At 37.6% G+C, this 17,539-nt stretch overlaps 1 protein-coding gene across 15 annotated transcripts in view; it reads left to right on the top strand.

The window, feature by feature from the left end:
• Window positions 1-17,539, top strand: part of CTNNA3 (catenin alpha 3) — a 939,042-nt gene that overhangs the window by 676,842 nt on the left and 244,661 nt on the right. For all 15 annotated transcript variants that reach the window (XR_010589482.1, XM_065553430.1, XM_065553429.1 and 12 more), the window contains one exon: window positions 8,133-8,289. Coding sequence is in view for 14 of the 15 variants with exons in the window: in XM_065553430.1 (XP_065409502.1) it covers window positions 8,133-8,289 (157 nt within the window). In the remaining variant the exon portion in view is untranslated. The remainder of the gene's footprint in view (window positions 1-8,132; window positions 8,290-17,539) is intronic.

Raw genomic sequence — 17,539 nt, 5'->3', positions numbered from 1 at the left:
CAAGAAAGAGGAAAAAAATAATAGGCAGGAGCTGTAGACCAAGCTGGATGAGCAAGCATCTCAGAGAGGTGATTAAGAAAAAGCAGAAAGCCTACAAGGAGTGGAAGATGGGAAGGATCAGCAAGGAAAGTTACCTTATTGAGGTCAGAACATGTAGGAATAAAGTGAGAAAGGCTAAAAGCCATGTAGAGTTGGACCTTGCATAGGGAATTAAAACCAATAGTAAAATGTTCTATAGCCATATAAATAAGAAGAAAACGAAGAAAGAAGAAGTGGGACCGCTAAACACTGAGGATGGAGTGGAGGATAAGGATAATCTAGGCATGGCTCAATATCTAAACAAATACTTTGCCTCGGTCTTTAATGAGGCTAATGAGGAGCTTAGGGATAATGGCAGGATGACAGATAATCTTCATCCAAGAATATTAAAGGAACTGGCACATGAAATTGCAAGCCCATTAGCAAGAATTTTTAATGAATCTGTAAACTCAGGGGTCGTACTGTATCACTGGAGAATTGCTAACATAGTCCCTATTTTTAAGAAAGGGAAAAACATGATCCTGGTAACTACAGGCCTGTTAGTTTGATATCTGTAATATGCAAGGTCTTGGAAAAAGAATTGAAGGAGAAAGTAGTTAAGGACATTGAGATCAATGGTAATTGGAACAAAATACAACATGGTTTTACAAAAGGGAAATCATGCCAAACCAACCTGATCTCCGTCTTTGAGAAGGTAAAAGATTTTTTTAGACAAAGGAAACGTAGTGGATCTAATTTACCTCGATTTCAGTAAGGCATTTGATATGGTTCCACATGGGGAATTATTAGTTAAATTGGAAAAGATGGGGATCAATATGAAAATTGAAAGGTGGATATGGAACTGGTTAAAGGGGAGACTACAACGGGTCATACTGAAAGATGAACTTTCTGTTCATTTCCCTCAGGCAGGAGGGAGATTACTAGCGGAGTTCCTCAGGGATCGGTTTTGGGACCAATCTTACTTAATCTTCTTATTATTTACCTTGGCACAAAAAGTGGGAGTGTGCTAATAAAGTTTGCTGATGACACAAAGCTGGGAAGTATTGCCAATACAGAGAACTGGGATATCATACAGGAAGATCTCGATGACCTTGTAAACAGGAGTAATAGTAATATGATGAAATTTAATAGTGAAAAGTGCAAGGTCATGCATTTAGGGATTAATAACAAGAATTTTTGTTATAAGCTAGGGACGCGTCAATTGGAAGTAATAGATGAGGAGAAGGACCTCAAAGTATTGGTTGATCACAGGATGACTATGAGCCGCCAATGTGATATGGCCGTGAAAAAAGCTAATGCGGTCTTGGGATTCATTAGGCGAGGTATTTCCAGTAGAGATAAGGAGGTGTTAGTACCATTATACAAGGCACTGGTGAGACCTCATCTGGAATACTGTGTGCAGTTCTGGTCTCCCACGTTTAAGAAGGATGAATTCAAATTGGAACAGGTACAGTGAAGGGCTACTAGGATGATCCGAGGAATGGAAAACCTGTCTTATGAAAGGAGACTCAAAGAGCTTGGCTTGTTTAGCCTAACCAAAAGAAGGCTGAGGGGATATATGATTGCTCTCTATAAATATATCAGAGGGATAAATACCAGGGAGGGAGAGGAATTATTTAAGTTCAGTACCAATGTGGACACAAGAACAAATGGATATAAACTGGCCATCAGAAAGTTTAGACTTGAAATTAGACTAACCATCAGAGGAGTGAAGTTCTGGAACAGCCTTCCAAGGGGAGCAGTGGGGGCAAAAGACATATCTGGCTTAAAGACTGAGCTTAATAAGTTTATGGAGGGGATGGGATGATAGAATAACCTAATTTTGGCAATTAATTGATCTTTTATTATTAGCGGTAAATATGCTCAGTGGTCTGTGATGGGATGTTAGATGGGGTGGGATCTGAATTACTATAGAGAATTCTTTCCTGGGTGTCTGGCTGGTGAGTCTTGCCCACATGCTCAGGGTTTAGCTGATCGCCCTATTTGGGGTCGGGAAGGAATTTTCCTCCAGGGCAGATTGGCAGAGGCCCTGGGGGGGTTTCGCCTTCCTCTGCAGCTGGAGGATTCTCTGTACCTTGAAGACTTTAAACCATGATTTGAGCATTCAGTAGGTCAGACATAGGTTACGTTTTTTTTACAGGAGTGGGTGGGTGAGATTCTGTGGCCTGTGTTGTGTAGGAGGTCAGACTAGACGATCATAATGGTCCCTTCTGACCTTAAAATCTATGATTCTATGAAAGTTACAAGCAAGGGAACATATTTAATTTCCTGCGGAAAGAGAAGGTGGTTAAGGCTGGTGTTATGATAATGTGCTATTCTTTGTATGTCATACCTACCATGAAGTATTTACTTAAAGAGCATGTTTAGTGCCAAAGGTAATACTATAACTGATGGAAATGCTGAGCACTTATCTTTATAAAAATGAATCCTAATAACCATAAATGTTCCACCTTAACTATTCGGGAAAAAAATGCCTGTGCTGCAGTGCCTTCACTAGAGCCAGTGCATCATAATGGAGAGTTAAATGTTTTGTGGCCTGAGCACCCCTGGACTCATTTAAGAAGACTTAGTAGCAATGGAATATCAAAATAATAATAAAGAATGAGACCCTACATTAACTAAAATCTGATGTTGCAAATTAAAACTGTATGCAGGGATGACAATATGTGCTTGAGTGTTGTGACAGTGTGGGGCTTATGGAATCATAGAAATGTTGGGTTGTAAGGGATCTTGAGAAGTGTTATAGTCCATCGTTCCCATGCTGAGGCAGGGCCAAGTACAAGACCATCCTTGACAAGTGTTTGTTCCTAAAAACCTCCAATGATGGGGCTTCCATAACCTCCCTTGGAAGCCTATTTGAGTACTTCATTTTCCTTATAGTTAAACAAACAAACAAACAAACCCTAATATTTAACCTAAATCTCTCTTGCTGCTGATTAAGCTGATTACTTCTTGTCCTGCCTTTAGTGGACATGGAGAACAATTGATCAAAGTCCTCTTTATAGCAGCCCTTAACATATTTAAAGATGTTACCAGATCCCCCCTCAGCATTTTTTTCTCATGACTAATCATGCCCAGTTTTTTAACCTTTCATCATAGGTCAGGTTTTTTAAACCTTTTATCATTTTTTTGCTCTCTTCCAGACTCTTTCCAATTTGTCCATATCTTTCTTAAAATGTGTTGGCCAAAACTGGACACGCTACTTCAGCTGAGACCTTCTCAGTGCCGAATAGAACAGGACAAGTTCCTGTCGGGTCTGACATACAATACACCTGTTAATACACTCCAGAATTATATTCCCTTTTTTTTTTTTTTTTTGGCAACTGCATCACATTGTTGACACATATTCGGTTTGTGATCCACTATAGCCCCCGGATCATTTTCAGCAATACTACTGCATATCCAATTATTTCCCATTTTTTTATTTGTGCATTTGATTTTTTGTTCCTAAATATATTTTGCATTTCTCTTTATTGAATTTCATTTTGTTGATTTCATTCAGACCAGTTCTCCAATTTGTCAAGATTGTTTTGAATTGTAATCTTGTTCTCCAAAGTGCTAGCAAGCTCATCTTGGTGTCATCTGCAGTTTGGTGTAATCTGCAGATTTTATAAGCATACTTTCCACTCCATAATGCAGGCCATTAATCAAAATATTTTGAATAGTACTGAACACAGGACAGACCCCTATGGGACCTTTCTAGACATGTCCTAGTTTGACAGCGAACCATTGGTTACTACTCCTTGAGTACGGTCTTTCAACCAGTTTTGTGTCCACATTATAGTAATTTAAATTAGACCACATTTCCCTAGTTTTCTTATGAGAATGGCATGTGGGACTGTATCAAAAGACTTATTAAGAGCAAGATATATCATGTCTATTGCTTCCCCCATCCAGTTCAGTAAACCTGTCAAAGAAGAAAATTAGGTTGGTTTGGCATGATTTTTCTTGAAAAATCTATGGTGGCTACTGTGTATCACCCTGTTATATTTTAGGTGCTTACAAATTGATTAATAATTTGCTCCAGTATTTTTCCAGGTATCAGAGTGAGGCTGACTGGTCTGTAATTCCCCCGGTCCTCTTTGTTCCTCTTTTTAAAGACAGGTACTATGTTTGTCCTTCCTCAGTCTTCTTGGACATTCCCTGACCACCACGATTTCTTGAAGATAATCACTAATGATTCTGAGATATCTTCAACTAATTCTTTTAAGTACTCTGGGTTGAATTTTATCAGGCTCTTGCTCCTTGAATACATGTAAATTATCTAAATATTCTTTAACCTGTTCTTTCCCTATTATGTCTTATATTCCTTCCACCTTGTTAATATAAATTTTGTGAGCATCTAATCACAACTGACTTTTTAAATGAAGACTGAGGCAAAGTAAGCATTAAACACTTTAGCCTTGGTGTTGGTCCATAATTAGCTCTCCTTCCCCACTAAGTAGTGAACCTTTCTCTTGTTCTGAATGTATGTACAGAACCTCTTCTTTATTGCTTTTTACATCTCTAATTAGATGCAACTCACTTTGTGCCTTAGCCCTTCTGATTTTGTCCCTAACTGCTTGTGCTATTATTTTGTACTTATCCTTAATAATTTGTCTGTTTCCACTTTTTGTAGGATTCCTTTTGTATTTTTGTCATTATGCGTGGCGATTGGCATTATGTTGGCTGTGAATGTGACTGGTGATTTACTTCTTTTTTAGTGTTTGCAATCACGTGAAAAGGTACATTAAAGCAACCTTTAATCTAAGTTACCAATGTTATTTCTGTGACATTATTATATTCTAAATATTAAATGTGGATAATTTTATAGCTAGCTTACTCACTTTCCCCTCTAGCACTGTCTAGGAGTTAGCTAGTGCTAAAAAAGTGGTACTTCGCATTTTCAATACTGAGAAGCCCTCCCTCCTAAATGTGCTGAGATCTTGCAAGATGTACCCCCTCCCATTTAGGCATATGAGAAGGGCAAGGTGGTCATGAACCCAGATTTTGAGAATGCCTGCTCTGAAGTGACCCACATCTAATATTTAGAACAGGGGTAGGAACCCTATGGCATGTGTGCCGAAGGCGGCACGCGAGCTGATTTTCAGTGGCACTCACACTGCCCGAGACTGGCCACCAGTCCGGGGGGCTCTACATTTTAATTTAATTTTAAATGAAGCTTCTTAAACATTTTAAAAACTGTATTTACTTCACATACAACAATAGTTTAGTTATATATTATAGACTTGTAGAAAGAGACCTTCTAAAAACATTAAAATGTATTACTGGCACACGAAACCTTAAATTAGAATGAATAAATGAAGACTCAGCACACCACTTCTGAAAGGTTGCTGATCCCTGATTTAGAATATAATAAATATGGCTTGGGCAGTCCTTGTTTGGCATCAGAGAAGGCTGTGACAACAACCTATAATTTCTAAAGTCAATGTTTTTGCTTAAAGGAAGTTGCATGAAATCAAGAGTTTTCTTTACACTCTGAATGACAAATCTGTACAGCACTACATGCAAGCAAACTACATTTTTTGTAATTATTTCAAGGGCTGCTTAATAATAAAATCACCAGCTTTAGCTTCAGTAAAGTATATTTTTCAGTGAAGAGTCCATGTCATCTTAATTGTTAATCAAGCAATTAATTATTGGCAGATATTTTTTGTTGAAAACACAGCACATCATAATTTTAAACAAAAACATTCAGATCTGAAGACTTTTGTACTGTAACTGCTCAGGTTTTTGGCATTATTTCCCTTCGTGCATTGTTCTTACATTTTATCAGAGTTAAATCAGTTGCCCTTTTTAAAATTGTATAACTATGTTTTTCTAAATTTGAAAAGTTTAATAAACACTTATTTCTTGTTAACTGTTGATGGTGCTACACTGGTATATAGAAAGGCAAAAATCCCTGTGTCAATGAGCTTGAAATATAATATAAACAGATAATATAATTGTGGAATTAGTAAGCCAAAAATCAAGGGGAGAGGGTGAATTCGCATTAATAACAGTCCCTTTTTTATATTCAGCAATTTTGGGTAGAATTTGATTTACACTAGTGAAAAGTCAAGGTAGGGAGATTTTTATTGGAAATCTACAGAATGGTTCAGTAGTAATTTGAATAGCGTGGAGACCTCTTGATTGCTTTTCCTTCATGTACAATGAAACAGGTCTTTTAACATATTTATTCATTTATTGGGTATTATTTAAGATTGCCTCCCTAATGTACAATGTAGCACTGCCATATTGTAGGTTAGTACAGTAGGTCATATATATTAGTAATAAACTTGTTCATAGTTCATCTATTATAGTATATTTTGCTATTTTATTCCTTAACCAATGTACTCCTTGTCATATGCTGGCTGGCCCGCCAAGGGAAGTCAGGCTCAGCTTTGCCTGTGATGAAGCAGCTATCTTCCAGCTGGTCCTGATTGAGTAGCTTAATTGAAGTTATTGGATACAGCTGTGAATGGATCAGGGTACTGTATAAAAGAGAGAAAGCTCATCTGGGAGGGGGAGACCTAGGAATGAAGAGGCTGGGAGTTTGTGATCTCATGGAAGGGCCTGATAGGAGTCAATTGGAAGGAGAACTGAGGAGAGCCATGGAGGAGGGAGACCAGTGGTGAGAATGCTGGTGGGGAGGGGACAGTGGGGAGCCCTGTGGGGGATGTTGTGCTTTAGCCATTTGACATGTTGGGAGGCATGGCTAGCGTGCTAAAAACAGTAGTGCAGCTGTGGTAGCACAGGCAATGGTGAGTGGGGGCACAGGCTAGCTGCCGTGAATACAAACATGCCTGGACCCCATAGGTATGTATTTGGGGAAGCTAGCCCCCGCTGCCTGTGCAACCATGGCTACATTACGATTTTTAGATCAGATGAAAGCTAACACAAGTGTTTCTGTGCAAGCTAGGAACCACATGCCTAGCTCACAACAGACATAGCCTTTAATTGACATGGTTGGAGGGCTGAGAGACAACAAGAAGCAAACCATTGCAGGACTGCTAGATGAGGAAAGTTTACTATGCCTCACCCAGCCATGTCAGGACATGCTGGCCGGTGGGACACTCTTCTACACTCCTTCATCTGAAATTCATGTACATGTGAAATGAGAAACTTTTTGTCTGCCAGGAACTAAGTTCAGGATTCTGTTTTTTCCCTCCTCCTGCAAAAGTTGATGATATTATACATTTAGTATGTATTTTTTTACTTTAAATTTTATATGCTCTTTGTGTCTAGGGAAGAAATATTTTAAAACACTTAAAACAGGGAAGGAGTCTATCAGCTTTAGTGCAAGTTTTTTTTATTACTCTCCTGGGTACACTCCAGCATAAGGTCAAGAGACTTTCTTAAGATCATGCAATGAGAAGGCATTTCAGCTGAATTTAGAACCAGGAACTGCTCGGCTATAACCACTTGATCACAATGGAGCAGAGTTGCGAATTCTTTCCAATTTGTATGTTTTTCTCATAATCTACTTTGCCAGCATATTACACTGAGATGTAGAATATGATCCTTTATTTTGTTGTTTAATTCTTCAAGTGTCTTTTGTTTGGTGCTCTTTTTTTTTTCTTCATTTGATGAATACATAGCAGGGATAATATGATATCTTGTGCTGGTATACACCTCCCTATACCATGTCTAAGCCTTGAAAACTTCAGTGAAGGTAATTTACAGTGTCATAGATGCTACTCTTAAGGGTTTATAAACCCCAAACTGTAGTGACGTTATACATCTTTCTGATTCTCTATTATGTAGTAAAAGCTTATTTGTACCTAATAAAGTGGGATTGTACATCAAAATATTTTGAAACTATCTTATACTGACAAAAATAGATTGCATGTTACTAAACAGAATTGCTTATGTTACGAATTCTCCAATTAAAGAATATTTTGTAGTCCTATTCAATTAAAATTACAGCTGAACTCTAATTTAGTTAACAGGAAGGTTAACATGTACAATATTTGACAAGTATTCCTCCTTTGAATATAAGGAAAGGATGAATATCTTTAATGCTCAGAAATCAGAAATACTGCTTTATTATCTGTTATGCATTTTAGTTATTAGTTCAGATGAAATCAAGAATATAATTTTATTTTCTGCAGGTTATTAATGCAGCTTTAGCTCTTGCTGCCAGACCAAAAAGCCAGGTGGTGAAAAACAGCATGGAAATATATAAGAGCACATGGGAGAATCGCATACATGTTCTTACTGAAGCTGTGGATGACATTACAAGCATTGACGATTTTCTTGCTGTATCAGGTATGTTAATTTTCAGAATCAGATTTTTTTATTTTAACTTCTCTGTTCTTCATTTTTTAAAAAGGGAATTAAGTATATTCTCACTTCCCTAGAATCCAACAGGAAACCAGTGGGAGATTAGTCTGAGTAAGGATTATAATTAACATTCTTAATAGACTTCGTATATTATATCTCAACACAGCACCCTTCTTCTCATTCCATGCTTGGGCAAGGTGCAATATGGCATTTGAAGTGTAATCTTCGAGGTTTTGTGACTATAAAGAAATGTTCTTATTGGGATTCAGAAACATTTTCAGATAGGCTCTGGATGTCTTACACATTTTTAAAAACAAATTGCTGATTAGTGCACAGTCTATTCTTAAATAAAATTGTTTTTGTGGGTGTTTAAAAAGCCAACTGAAAGTGGATGTCCAAATACTTTACTCAGCTAACAAGCCCAATCCTGCCCCTCACTAAAAAAAAAAAAAAAAAAAAAAAATGATGTAGTGTACCTCAGAAGGGTCTAAATGTAGTACTCGCACAAAGCCAAAGCCACAGCAAGGTATAAAGAATTTATATCGTAATCCCAGTGTACTCATGACTGCTACTAGAGCCAAATCCTTGTTTTGGCAACCAGTTTCTCGGTGAAGTGTTTTTAAGGAATTTGCCAGTCTCTTGGGGCATGTGCTTAGTTACTTGTAGGATTTTTATATAAAACAAGTAGCCACAGGTTTCCAGCTGGTGATAAATTCTTTTAATTACAGCTGGGTAAACTTGAGAACTACCATCCTGATGTTGGATTTACAAAATACTATTAGGAAGATTTGATATACTCTGTTCATGAAAGTTAACTGGTTGTTCTCATTACTTACTGGTAAATAAAAATGACCAGGCCTAAGTGTTTCCTTAGTAGAGAACTGTTTATTGGGTTCATGTGATCAATTTGATTTCAGTATAGATCAATGTTTGGGTTACTTTATCTTTCATGGGCTGCCAAAAGCCCAAATATGTTGTTCTAGCAGCCAGGCACAGGGATTCTAGCACCCAGACAGTTTAGCCTATACTAGGGGAGAAGGAAGTGTAAGAACAGCTATTCCATCTCTGTGTCACTGGAAAATTCCCTTTGCAAAGAGAATTCTCCCACAGGTGTTTAGCCAGGTTTGATTTTTGCCTTGTGATGCCTGAGCACTGCTGGGTCTGATTCACCATTGCCGTGCACCTTGTGTAATCATGCAGTCCAGAACAAGGTCAGTGCAAAGATGCCTGATGGGAGTGGAATTGTTTTGACTTTATTTGCACTGATGTAAATGACTACACAAGGTGTAGCAAGGTATAACAATGAATTGGGCCAGCAAATTTGAGTTCCCTTATCAAAATGTATAAATTAGGCTGCAGACCTGTTTGGTCAAAGAAACAAATACAAAGAAAACAGTTAATAAAATATGCTTCCCCAGAGTTTTTCCTGTTCGTATAGCTTTTTCACTCTTTTAAAGCTTCACATTCATGCTAAGATACTTTTCAAATGCATCCTAAATGACCAGAGGTACTGTACTAGATCCATTTTGTATCGCCAGGATATATAAATATCTGGTCATGAAAAATGTACTTTAAAATAGTATTCACTAAAGATATATTCAATATTAAACTGGATTTATTGCACTAATAAGAGTATTCAGCATCTAAACAGAGGATACAAACTAGTTATCTCATTTCTGACATATTATGGGCCATATTCTTCCATCTCTGACACCTATGCAGCTCCATTTAAGTCAACAGAGTTGCTAGGGCATAAAGGCATAATTTGACCCAGTATGTCTGAGTAAAATTTAACTATTTTCTTACTGTTGGTGTACATTGTGCCAAGCCTAAAACTATCTTGGTGAGTACAGCCAGTGTGCCCCATGCCATTCATTGAGACCGATTTGGATTGTGCAGCAGTGTAAAGCAGGAGGAGTTTCGCTGATGTCACTGGAATTACAGTAATTTGAAACCATTGTAAGTGGTTATTTATTGAATAGGTCGATCAACTCTGTTATAAAGGGAGTTAGCTTGGATAATCAGTGCCTTACAAAGGTTCCTAATCCCTTTGGGGACAACACATTCACTATGGAAATTGGAACCTGCTGTAAGTAGAACCCTCTTGAGTAAACAGCACTCTACTTGGGACTAGGACACTAATGGAGCCGACTTAATTTTGTGCTTGGAGGCAGAAAATTCCCCACTCTCCTGGCAAAATAATTTTATTGAGGGATTTTTTTACTTGTGTTGCTTCTCTTCAGGGATAGGGTATTTTTGAAGGACGTCACCAGGGGCATTTCCCCACCAAGCAATAGTAAATTTGTACTAGGGAAGTTCAGGAATGGTGCTCTATCTCCAGCTTTTGTAATCTTTACCATGAAACCACCACCAGCAGCAGTATCTGTTCACATTATATTTATATTGTGCCATGGAAGAGAATCATGGATATAGCCCTGTTTCAAAAATCATATGACACGTCTACTTTATAAATACATTATTTTAATTATTAACTATTTTTTTTAATCAACATAGTGCTCTATTGGCACATAGTGGCTCATCAAGTGGCATTACGGAGTTTAATTTAGAAAAGGGATAAAATATTAATTGTCTTAAAGTTGTTGTCTGTAACATGAAGTTTCACATGCCTTGACAGTATTCTGTTTGAATAATGTATTTATTAAAAATTATGTTGTATCTATCCTATCAGAAAAGATATTGAACTAGAGTTCAGAGGTTTTTTTTAAATTTGGGATGCATTAGTTGATCTTGCACAATATATTTCATGCAGTAAAAATAACATTATCTAACATTTCACCTTTTTTAAAACTACATTTGTGTGTATTATTCTATACAAAATGAAAGTTATGGACTGGCCCCAAGGTATGAAAAATGACATACTGGTAAATCCACAGCAGCTAGGGAAAAATTGATATATTGGGTTCCTACAACATCTGTACTTGAGACTACCTAGAAGATTAACTCTCACGTATGCCTAGAATCAACAACCCATCACCATTCATGATAGTATTTAAACCATCCCTAAATTTAAGAAGATGTTTAAGTTCCATTGAATGTAATGGAATTTCAGCACAGGCTTAACTTTAAGCATGTGCTTAAGTGTTCCCTGGAATAGGGATGGATTTAAGCATATGCTTAAATGCCCTGCTGAATTAGGGCTGTTGAGCTTAATTCCTTCCCTGAGCTCTGATTCTTTCTGCTGCTGTTTTTTCACTGTTTCCTTAAATGGGATATTTAATCCCAGTGTTGCTTTTCCTGGGTGATGTGATCACTTTCTGCACATATAATGTGTGTACAGTTACTGTATTTTACATAGTATAAAGTCCATTCTGCAGCTGATTATTCCAAGTTGGTTGTTCCACAAAGAAACAGCTAGTTAGTTAATCCTTATCTGTTCATGAAACCATTTTATTAAGTGTGTATGTATTTATATGTTATATAATCCCTCATCATATAGCACATATGACATACCTAGCTGATAATGAAAGCTTTCAGATACATCGATCTAAGGGAAACCCAAGCCCAGCACAGCCAGGTGTGACTGTACTGTACAGCATATTCACTTTCAAGCTTCATACATAGCAAATGCATTTACTTCACTGAAAAGGCTGGATCCTTCTGTAGTAGTAATGCCTGTTATCTTATGTCCTATCTATATGCAATGTGAAATATAAATTCCCCAGGATACAGTATATCAGCATTTATGCGATCTAAGAAAAAAACAGTTTAGTGAAACTGTATTTTCAGAGTTCCCACAAGTTCTTGGAAAATGAAATGAAAACCCCTGACACTTTAAATATTTCTAAATAATTGAATATGTTCTGCAGCAAAAAATGAAATACATTCTAGACTTTGATATCTGCAAGCAAATCTTCATGCTGATATGTGCATTTTATGTTTCTGTAATAAAGTGCATATAAATTCTGCTCACTGACTTAAATGGAAAATGTAATGGAAGCAAAGCACCTAACCTCCTAAATCTTTCTTTGTGAACTGGGGCCTAAAAATACAGTATCCTAAATTGTGTAAGATGCTTAATGACCATTGCAATTTACTGTCATGATATATTAGGAATGTAAAAAGGTGCTGAGGAATAGCTACAGTTTCCAGCTTTTAGGATCAGATCATTAGTCCAACACAGAGCCCAAATAGCTGGGGACCTGCAAAGACAAGCTCCTTCTCCCCGAACCCTCAACCCTGTGATGCAGCTGCCAAGGTTCTTCATAGAGGTTATTGTAACTCAAAGGCTGAATACCCTGTAATGTGTCCCTGAAAAAGGGTAGAGATGGAGAGACCAGAGGATCCATTTAGCAGTGGTTTAACTTGCTCTGTTCTCACGTTTCCTTTCCCACCAGTACCCTGCCTTCACCCACCACTTGTGTGCTCCTACACAGGCTCCTGGAGAGCTGAGCTCCATTCTATACTCCTGAACAGCTCACACACACTTATGCAGCAGAACTATAACAGCCTCAGTACTAGGAAGTTGTGCGAGCTGGATTTGCCCCTTACAGAAGAATATTATTTACAGTTAGTTCATTTAAAACCATTTCAGACCACAAAACTAGACTATGAACCTCTTCATTCCTGGGGCTACTTGTCCTCCAGTAGAAATGAACAGACACCACAGGAAAAAGAAAATGGGGTCTGCTAGAATTTCCACTGGTGCTGGATCTAAGTAAGTGTGGTTCCTGAGTTAAGGAAGAGTCATTTAAATGGCTCATCACCTCGTGCAGTAGCTAGAGCTAGCCAATGGTAAGCAGTCCCAAGTTTGTGCAGGAGCATGGAGCCAGATCCCTGGCCACATTCTGGCTCCATTGTGCCCCTTCATCAACACAAAGGGGTTGGAAAACTAGCATACTTGGTCAGCTGGTGATTCTCTCTGTAGAAAAATCTTTGCATTGTGTAGAACCAGCTACATGGGGGTCCACAACTAGCCTCTTGTTGCCATGGGGATCAGGGAAGTCAGACCTGAGGTTGAAGGCCTGGGATTCCAGTGCATGTATTCTTTCTTTCTCTTTTTCTTTTTTCTTTCTTTCTTTCAAAACTATGTCTAAATCCTGCCCAAGAATGCATCACCCATTAAAGTAGCTCACTACACTTACCCTGGCCCTCTAGGGCTTTATCTACACAAATTGATACATAGCATTCCAGAATGTGCATGCACCACATTGGTGCATGAAATTAAGTTGAAACCTAAATTGAGATGCAGGTAGTTTATAAATATCTGCAATAGTGTTCCTCAATCTACAGGTATATAAACTCCTATGTGGTTTCATCAAAGGTGAAAGGATAGCAGAAATTACTGAGCTTGTTGTTTGTTTGTTTTAAAAAAACAGCAACTTTGTGTTGGGTGAAGGGATGTCTCCCACTGATCACTATAGCTGTAGGATGGCCGTAAGAGGTGTATGGCATCTCCTGTACAAAACTGCTGAGACTTTCGTGCCCCCACCTCCCTCCTGTTTTGCAGTAAGAGGGGAAATATTTAACCCAATGTTCCTCCCCACTTCTTGGCTTAAATTCACTCAGAATTTAACTAGGGAGATGTTTTCAGGGCATGTGATCTTTTAAAATTTGTTACCACTTCCTGTCTGACAGGGGAAGAACTTGTTTCCCCATAGCACCTGTGTCAAGAGGTCATAGCATGTGCTAGCATGCTATGACTTTGCTGCAAGGAAGGAGGACTTTCCTTGTGGAATAGCCTGTATGGCTTTGCATTGCAGCAGGCTTCCTAGGCTAACAGGTGCAGAGGGGATTTAGAGCAGGATAGAGCTTATGAAACAATAATATTGCTTTACTAATGCAAGAAAGCTTATATACCAAAACCCACAATAAATGGACTTAGAAATATATGAGAGGACAATGCAGTTTTAAGCTGTGAGGGTCACATACTCTTCTGTGCTCTTGCTGCAGTGTTTATACTCCTTTACAGACATGGAGCAAAAAAATTATAATCTGCATTTGACCACTGAATTATTAATAACCTATTATCATCAAATCAAAACTGGGTAAAATTTGTGGGATTTGTTGATTGAATTTGTGAAATGTTACACATTTTGCAAAATTGTAGTGTGAAATTTTGTTTGACTTTACAAAATCACCATAATTTGCAAAAGTTTCATTAAATTACATTTTGTTCTGACTTTTGTAAAAGCTTCACAAAGGTGTTTCTTATTTTTGTAATTAATAAACCTGGTGAAAAAACAAAAATTATCAGTTTCACTGTATGTGAAAAATGATTTGTACAGCTCCTTTTGCAGGGGGTGGGTTTTTCAATGGGAGTCAGGAATCTAACTTAAACACTTTTTAAAATCCCACTAAGCACCTGTCTGTAATTGTTAGGCACCTAAATACCTTTGTAAGTCAGACTCTCAGGCTTTTGGAACATGAGGAAATGTGCTTCAATGTAAATACCTAATTATACTTGGTCAAAGTAGGGTACTGAACAAAGAAGGATAGCCCTGCTTAACAGCATGCCAGCAGTACTCGTCTTGCTCAGACAGGTGGCACAACCCCCGCAATTGTTTTAGGACTGGGTCTAGCATAAATAATTGTAGAATAGAGTGTAACTTATTTTATGAACGATTCTCCTCCAAGTAACTTCACATCTCCCTGGCACAGATGTGTACAGCCTGGTATTATTTTGCCATTCTATAGAATTGCCTGGATTGATCAACCTGTTCTGGAACCAGCATCTGAGCCTTTCCATGGCTTACAGAGCTCAGGAATAAGTAAGGATTTTCTGCTGAAGTGGTCCCAAAAACTTTATATCTAGTACTATACATGTTTCTAATTTGTTAAAGTGTTCAGCTCTTTATCTCCTGGTGTGAAATCTGCTGGGTTTTAAAATTTGCCTTTTGAATTCGTTGAACATTTTTTTGGCCTAATTAGATACTTATATCTGATTTAAATTGCATGCTTCAAATAGCTTTCAAAAAAAATTGACAAGAAGAACATAAGTTAAAGATTGCTATATTAATAGGGAAAAAATGTTCATAAATCTTTGGGAAACTAACCTGGAAAGAATAGAAACCCTATTCTTTTAATGTGTATTATGCCATCTGGCTGAGCACAGTTGCATTGTTCATAATTCTTCACACTAAGTAAAAGCAGATACTGTAGCTTAACTACCAATGATACGTAGGCATGGGCTCGTAAGTAAACAGTGACTAAGTAATTTCTCCAGTGACTTAGCAAAAATTCATATAGTTATGGTAAACAATGTTTAGAGCAGCTTCTTTAGGTACTACTTTCAGCTAAGCACTTTCAGCAAAGCACTTAGACCCAGATTTGTAAAGGTATTTAGGTACCTAACTCCCAGGGGAGTTTATAATCAGGCCCAGAAGCACATGTTTAGTTTGACTTCAATGGGACTTAAGTGAATGGTTAAAATTAAGCATGTACTTAAGTTCTCTGTCTGACCACATCAGCTGTTTATTTGGGAATATTCCTATTGTCTTATATATTATTATAAAACTCCATCTTAAATATGTAGGGCAAAATATTATGTCATGTGTTTTGTTTTTCTGTGCAAACCAGTTCAAGTGTATCCCTGAAGTACGTAAGAGCAAATACCATATTGTTTTCAAGAAGGATGAAAAACTGTAGTTCAAATCAGTGTGTAAGAAAACTTTAGAACATAGAGCATGGGTGTAATCTTGAATTCTAATGCTCAAATATCATTAGATCATGCAGAGGGAATTGGGTGGAGTTGCTGTAGTGGGTTGAGGGGACCAGGAAAGCTTGGAACAAAAGTGGCATAGGCGAGCTAAAATAAAGATCATCAGTATCACATTTTAACCTATATCCCTACATATCTTCATTAACATTAGATAATTGACTTTGTGTCTTGTCCTTTAATAAGAATCTTAATAATCCAGATTCCTCATCCAATCTTGCAATGCTATTCTTCAGTTTCATGGCTAACTCGACTTTTGATCTCTCCCCCTACCTGCTTTTCCTCAAGGACACCCTCTTAAGGTTTCCAGCTCCCAGCTGTCACCTCTTGCGGGCAGAAACTCATGTCTCTCCCACTTCATACTGGCAGTTTATACTTGCAGTCCAACTGCACCTCACTGTGATTTCCTTAGAGGGTCTGACTGGGATCCAGCACCAGTGGTTAACCTCTCTCCCAGGGCTATAACCGTGTACAGCAGTTACCAGCCAGCAAAGCAAACTGCATTTATTGTTAAGAATTACAGGGAAAGCCATATAAAAACAATGAAAGAACCTGCATACATACTAAAAGCTTACCAGAGTTCACCCCACATCCAACCTAGGGCTCTGGTGGGTGTTAGTCTTTCCTAACGCACAACAGGGGTAGTTGAAATAAAACATGACACAGAGAACAAAATTAATGACTTGCTCTCATTCTGAATGTAATCCTTTATTTAAAAAAAAATACGTTGGTGTCCGCTGAATAAAGAAGGTATCTGGACCTTGTGACAGAGTGAGAAAGGAAACTAGGAAAAGAGAATCAATGTTTTTTACCTACAGGAAATAAAAAAAATTAATTTGGTACTGATTATTAAAAATAATTATAAATATTAGTAAAAACTAAAGAAGAATAGGATTACTGAATGAGCCATATTTTTCTAAATCCACTAAATATTAGCATTTTTTTTCTATGACTTTTTTGAACTTCTTCCATTTCCTGGTGTTCAGAAACTTGGAGAATTTTGCTACTTTTGTCTTGTTTTATTTTTATTCCTAAAGTGAATTTACTACTCCCCAGTGTTAATTCATCTCTAACCCCATCCCCCAGCAGAAATAGAAGCTCTTAAAAAAAATTAGGAGTTTAATGAACAAGCCAAGAGGACATCCAAATCCAAGTAAATTCAAACAGATACATGCTATTTGCAAAGTAAAGAATGCAATTAATGAATTATATTTTTAAAAAGTCACTGTGATTATCATATATTCTAAATGATGATGACATTGTTTATAGCCCTGGTACAGCTGTAGTTCTCAAATAACAGAGAATCCATTGCAGACTATTGGTTTTGGTTAGCTAATTTACACAAGGAAAAATGTGGGTATTAATCTTTATAACTCAATGACATTAATGTAAAAGAGAGATGCATCTACTTATCATGTGTGACAGACCCAGACCAGTGGGGTACAGGAGTCTGGTAGAGGGCAAATATACTGGTCACTGATGAGTAGTTTTCTGTTCCCTGAGTGACCAGAGAAGGAGCTGCACTAGAGTAATCAGGAACCTGCTAGAACCAGTTAAGGC

The sequence above is a fragment of the Chrysemys picta genome, chromosome 7 (genome assembly GCF_011386835.1).
Source record: "Chrysemys picta bellii isolate R12L10 chromosome 7, ASM1138683v2, whole genome shotgun sequence".
Taxonomy (NCBI): domain Eukaryota; kingdom Metazoa; phylum Chordata; order Testudines; family Emydidae; genus Chrysemys; species Chrysemys picta.
The sequence above is the reverse complement of the archived record's forward strand: the minus strand, read 5'-3'. Positions and strand labels throughout refer to the sequence as shown.